This window comes from Mustela nigripes, chromosome 7 (genome assembly GCF_022355385.1).
Source record: "Mustela nigripes isolate SB6536 chromosome 7, MUSNIG.SB6536, whole genome shotgun sequence".
In the NCBI taxonomy this organism is placed as follows: Eukaryota; Metazoa; Chordata; class Mammalia; order Carnivora; family Mustelidae; genus Mustela; species Mustela nigripes.
The window spans coordinates 29890461-29896460 of NC_081563.1; the positions used below are offsets into that span (position 1 = coordinate 29890461).

General features: G+C 51.6%; 1 protein-coding gene across 7 annotated transcripts in view; it reads right to left on the reverse strand.

Annotated features, from left to right (window-relative positions):
* The window catches only part of LTBP1 (latent transforming growth factor beta binding protein 1), a 400132-nt gene extending 395086 nt beyond the window's left edge, over positions 1 to 5046 (reverse strand). For 5 of the 7 annotated variants that reach the window (XM_059405447.1, XM_059405446.1, XM_059405445.1 and 2 more), the window contains exons 1-2: positions 4532 to 5046; positions 3441 to 3511 (exon numbers count right to left, since the gene is read on the reverse strand). In XM_059405447.1, coding sequence (XP_059261430.1) covers positions 3441 to 3511; positions 4532 to 5022 — 562 coding nt within the window. In that variant the 5' untranslated portion in view covers positions 5023 to 5046. Of the gene's footprint in view, positions 1 to 3440; positions 3512 to 4531 lie in introns of those variants that run through there. The other 2 variants (XM_059405448.1, XM_059405449.1) reach the window with 1 other exon arrangement.
* Between the last annotated feature and the right edge of the window lie 954 nt (positions 5047 to 6000).

Here is a 6000-nt window from a genome sequence, read left to right on the forward strand (position 1 = left end):
TCTTAAGAGGGAATTTCGTGCTTGTGTATTAAGTACAATATAGAATACTCAGGCGCAATTGTTCAACTCAGCAAAATAAGGAAGTGAAAGAGGAAAAAGACCACAAATCAATTTCTTTTGCAATCCCAAGTTCACCAGTACTTCCTGAAGTAGTTACAGTCACAAAAATGGTGTCAGGATTTTTTCCATTTAATTATGTACACCTTAGGGGAGTACTCTTACCTCTTAAACAGCAAGCTTTATCCAAAGAAAACTAGAGACACACAAATACTCTAATACTTGGTCACTTTTCAAGTTCTATTAAAATAAATCATTCAGAACAAACTGCTTTCTTTTTTCTTGGTAATCAAAGCCAGGACAGCATGGCAGTAACTGGCTTTTTCATTTATTCTCGCCCTCCCCATCGTTATTGAGGACTAATTGACAAATAAAAATTGTATATATTTATGATACGTGATGTTTTGATATACACGTATGTTGTGAAAGAATCATCACAATCAAGCTAATTAACACAGCTATCGCCTCATACAGTTAACGTCGTTTAGAGAGTAGAACACTTTAAGATCTACAATCTGAGCAAATTTCAAGTAGGATTGCTAACGATAGATACAGTACCGTCCATTAGATCCCCAGAACTGATTCATCTTATGTAACTGAAACTTTGTACCCCCGACCACAATTTCCCCTTCCCCCGACCCTAAACTACTTCAAAAAGGGATCCATATCTACATTATTTAAAAAGAAGAGAATGATGACACCAGCTGGGGAGACACACATAGGAAAAAAAGAAAACCAAGTAATGAGTCAGGATTTGCTTGGCTTAATCCAACAGTAACTAAGACTCTTTCTGGTTTCATCAAGGCTTTTATACCTTTTCTCTTTCACCTGGATACCTAGAACAATCCAACAAAGTGAGCAAGGTTTTAGCACAGTCATTTCTGGATGGGAAAATATGGGGTCAGAGAGGTCGAGTGAATCCCTCAAGGCCACAAAGGATTTGAACTCACAGCCAGGGGCTTTTCTAGTAGCACAAGGCTCCAGCATGGACACAAGCTCCACAGCATGAGCAGGAACCCCAGTCGTCCCGTCCAAAGGCAGAAGGGTTCTTCATCTCTCTGGTTCTCCCACATACTCAGAACAAGTCTGCCATTGAAACATAACCACCTGGCAGGTAGATTACCTCACACTGGGCACTGGCCTACCCCAGCATCACTTTTAAAAATTATTCCTGAAATGAGCTGTGATATACGTTTCTAGCACTTGGGCCTGAATTAACTTGTCAGACTGGGCAGTATAGGAAGGCCAATTCTCTGAATGCTGAAGATCATCAAAAAAGAAAGGGATGCTGCGTTGCTTACTTAGACCCTGTGCCGTCCAAGGGCTAACTTCTAGGAATCAGAAAGAGACCCTAAACCAAAAGTCACGCGTATTTCTTGTAGGTACTGTTAGACTCAATCAGTGCAGCCTCCTCTGGGACCATGCAGTAAGGGTTCTGACCCAGAGCCTTCTGCAGCTTCTTCCAGGGTCACCAGAGGGCAAACCCGGCCAAACCTAGACACAACCCTGCCCCTGCCTCCGTCTCCCAGAGAAGCAGGAAGCCATGAAGTGGTTCCTGAAGATCTGGCTGCTCTCCTTTCCAGGGTATCTTTGGATCTTCTGAGACATCTTTGGAGGCCCAAACGCTCAGACAACCTTTTCAGAAAAGGCACTTGATTGCATCATTTGCGAAGTAAATGTCTTCAAGTCTTGGTGCATCCCAAAGGGCATCAAGGAAGAGAACCCACCCACTGTCTGTGAAATCCTGCTCCGTGTTTTCAGTCTTTACACAGCAGCATCGCACAGCCATGGTGTTGTCATGGGTGGGTTATCTCCATGTTCTAGGGAAACCACATCCTATCGGGTTTTGAGCAGAAGGAGATACGGAAAGGAGGAAATTGTGTGTCATTTGACCTGATTTCTTCATAAATTCAAGAAAATGCTGGTGCACTATTGTCAAGTGTAATCTAAGAAGAAGTGAAAAATTATGACATTTTAAATGCCTACAACCCTCAGCATTTCTAATGGTTTGAGTTCAATAATCAGGAGGTGGAGAGTGAGTTCATATCTGCCATTACTCCTTGATCACAGTTAAATCCTAACCCATCCAGACATTCCTTTCTACAAAATCCAGGCCATTACGCCAAAGTCCTGTTTCTTTCAAGGGGTGAAGGTATTTTTTTTTAACAAGCAAGTTCACCAGAATGACTGCATGAGAAATTTTTTCCAGTGTTTTAAAATCCAAACTACCTTTTATTTTAAATATTTAAATTTCAAATATTTAAAAAAAATTTTAATTTAATTTTATTTTTATTTACTTGTCAGAGAGAAGAAAGAGAGCACAAGCAGGGGGCGGGCAGCAGGCAGAGGGAGTGGCAAGCAGAAGGAGAAGCACGTTCCCCATGGAGAAAAGAGCCCGACGTGGGACTCGATCCCAGGATCCTGGGATCGTGACCTGAGCTGAAGGCAGACACTCAACTCACTGAACCACTCAGGTGTCCTGAGATATTTAAAATATTAAAACAGTATTTTAAAATCCAAATGATATATAAGACAAATTGCTAAATCCTAGTTGCTAAATACCAATACGCACCTAAAGTTTGGATTTTAATGCACAATGTTTATGGCTCAAGCTCCATGCAGAGAACACCTAAGAATGCTAAACTTTGAGTGGAAGATTTTTAAATTTCTAATTAGCAACAGACAGAGTCAACTTACCCAGCAGAGCCCCAAAATATGTTTTCACTGAATCCTTAAATTTACACTGATCAGGAAAATGTTTTCTGGTGTTCTCAAACCTATATGCTCCAACAATACATTTTTCTAAAACACTGCTACAATGTGTATTAATTGGAGAAGTACGGAAGGAAACCCTACTTGGCAAAGTGGTCACCTCGCGGAAACACTCAGGCCTCAAGGATGGAGGATTCTCATTGCTGTTTTCAGAAAGCTTTAAAAACTGCTGATATTTTATTCCAGAGCTCCGCCACCTACTACCCACCCATTCCCCTCCCGCCACTGACTTGCAGTTTCTCATTTATCCATATCCAGGTTTGAGTTCACTGTACTGATTTGGTGTAAGGCACATTCTCCACTGAGAAATTTTTCCTGGCTCCTCATCTGCCGGGGTGACCGTGATTAATACTCAGTTGGGGACAAGGGAACCCTGAACCCATGGCCCAGTTCTGTACAATACATTGCCGCACTGGTACCATCATTACTATGACCCAACCTTCATGGGTGGTGATGAAGGTTGCAGGTAATGCGGTACACTGCACTGCTGACGTTAATTTCTCCAGGACAGCATTAGCCCCTTCATGTGACCCCTGTGGAATCCTCCACCCGCCATGTGGACAGCCCCACTCTGCCCACCGTGCAGGGCCACACTGAACAGGGAAACTTACGTTTGGTGCACCTCTGGGAGCCAGGCGCCTTACTCCAGCCATGGCAGCACTGCCCTCCACAGACATTGACCCTAAAACAAAGCAAGACCTTTGAGTCCAGCAGCAGCAACGTTCTCTTCCAGAGAATCCAAGCTTCTAGGGGTTCCTACAAGCCAGCCTCCTGCTTCCACACTCCTCTGCCTTCCAGAGAGTCCTATGCCACCCAAGGGTCCCCAGGGCGAAGGGTAAAGACCATGCATCACGGGAAGACAGGAGAACCAAAACGCCTGCATAACACAGGAGGGAAGAACGAGATCCACAAAAATTATTTTCTTAACCCCCAATGTAGAGCCAAGTGTCTTTTGTACATTATCTCACCCACCGTTGAAACTCAATCTGAGTTTGAGAGAGAAGCGTCCAAACGGGTGAGATCACCATCAATGCCTGGAACTAGCCATGAAGAAAAGAACCAAATGGGCAAAAAAAAAAAAAAAAAAAAAAAAGCTATCCCCCACACCCTGGACCTGTGATTAATGGGGAGGGGGGCAGGAAGGATATTTCTCCGCGCCCAGTAACAGAAACTTTCCAACCAAAATTTCTGTCAGTGCGGAGACACCCCCGCCCGGGGAAAGCAGACCCCACAGGTGCACGGAAGCTCAAGCCCACGATTTCTAGGACGCTGAAAAGCTTCAGGCCACCGAACAGGGGCTGATCTTTACAGCCAGCCCTCCCAGGACGTTTTTTGTTTCACTAACTAGAAAAAAATGTAAAACTGAGTTGCAAAGTTTAACTGATGCTGAGGGAGTGAGTTGTAGTGACTTCATGCGTCCGCCCATCTTCTCGGAGCAGTTAGGTTCGCGCACAGGAGGTTACGCCCCAGGCAGAAATGCCTTTTGTGTTTACCCGCAGCTGAGAAACAATGCCCTCGGAGCTCGTCCTCCAAGTCCCTGGGCTTCCCACACCCGGCTCCTCGCGCGGCGCGGGCGGGCGCGGAAGGAGAAGGCAGCCCCACCGCGCACGCCGCCCGCGGCCGCCGCCGGACTCCCAGGGGCCCCGACCTCGCGGGTCCGGGCGCGGGCCGCGCGCGCCGCGGAGGGAGGGTGTGGGCTTACCCCTGCAGCTGCTGCTTCTGCTGAACCTGCAGCTTCGAGCCCCCGCCGCTCTGGCTCTCCGGCGGCACTTTGGAGCGCACGACTTGCCTGCCTTGTTTGGCGAACGGGGCGACCGCCGGGTGACCGCCGGGCTTGGGGTGGAGCTGCCCGCCGGGGGCCCCGGGCCGCGCCGGCTCCGGCGGCGGTGGCGGCGGCCGGAGCCCCTGCAGGGCCGCGCCGCCGGGCTGGCTCGTGCGTCGCGTCCGCTCGGAAGGGGCCCCCGGGGAGGCGCGGCTGGGGGCGCCGGCGCCCGCAGAGCCGCGGCTGTACCTGGCGTCGAGCGCGACGTTGAAGGTCCGCGGGCGCGGGGGCCCGCCTAGGGGTAAGGCGCCCGCCGGCAGGCCGGGGCCCGGGCGCACCACGTACGTGATCCTCCGCACCCGGCCGTGCGCCGACGACGCGAGCAGCCCTGCCCAGAGCAGCAGCCCCCACCTGAGCCAGGGCCCCGCCATCGCGGGCCCGAGCCGGCGGCCCCCGCACCCGCCCCCGGCCGTGCGGCTCGCCCGGTGCGGCCGCCCGCGCGCGCTCCGGCTGCCCGAGAGCCCGGGAGGCGGGACGAGGAGAACTCGGTTGCCGGAGAGGAAGTTCTGCGAGCGCCCGAGCGGCCCCAGACCCCAGCCGAAAGCGGCGGGGAGGAGGGGGCGGGCGTGGGGGTGGGGTGGGGAGCGGAGCCCTGGAGGGGAGGGGAGGGGCGAGGCGAGCGGGCTGCGCAAGGTGAGGGTCCACTCGCGCGGCCGCGGGTGCAGGGGGGCGCCGCGCCGGGCCCGGGGGGCAGAGCGGGCGAGGGCGGGCCTGAGCGCGCGGGACGCTCGGAGGCAGCCGCGGCTGCAAAGTCTTTAAAAAGTTGCTCTCGCCGTGGAACCGAGTGTCAGATCCGAACAGCCAATCTCCGGCAGACGTGACGTCAGGCAGTAAATCCTAATTGGGGAAAGCGTGAGATGAGCCCGAGAACGCGCCGCCACCCTCCACATCCACATAGATTGTAACTGTGGGGCGGCAAGACAGAGGTCCCCTGTCCCGTGTCCCGAGTAAGGACAAAGGATCCGGCAGAGCCACTGACCGGTCCTTTCCTGCTGGAAGCCCCACAGGATTCGTTTCGTATGGCTTGGAAGGCATTTTCTTACCCATGTTTGCTCGGATACATGCGAGGTGTTGAATTAAAATACCAGATCGGACCCTAGAAAGGACTGCTCCGAAGGCGCCGAGCTGTCCAAGGGAAAGCGTTTAGATGGTTCTCTTTGAGATCGTAAACCCCGCGTGACTCTGTCTCGGTCTGCGGCTTCTGGTACCCTACTCCCCGCTCGGCGTGGACAACAGTGCGGGGTGGGCAGCAGGGGGCGCCCGCGTGGACTGCGAAAACCGCGGCGGGCGTCAGTCAACCCCAAAAGCAATCCTGCTTTTGGTGAAAAGGCCTTTAGAATAGGAATACA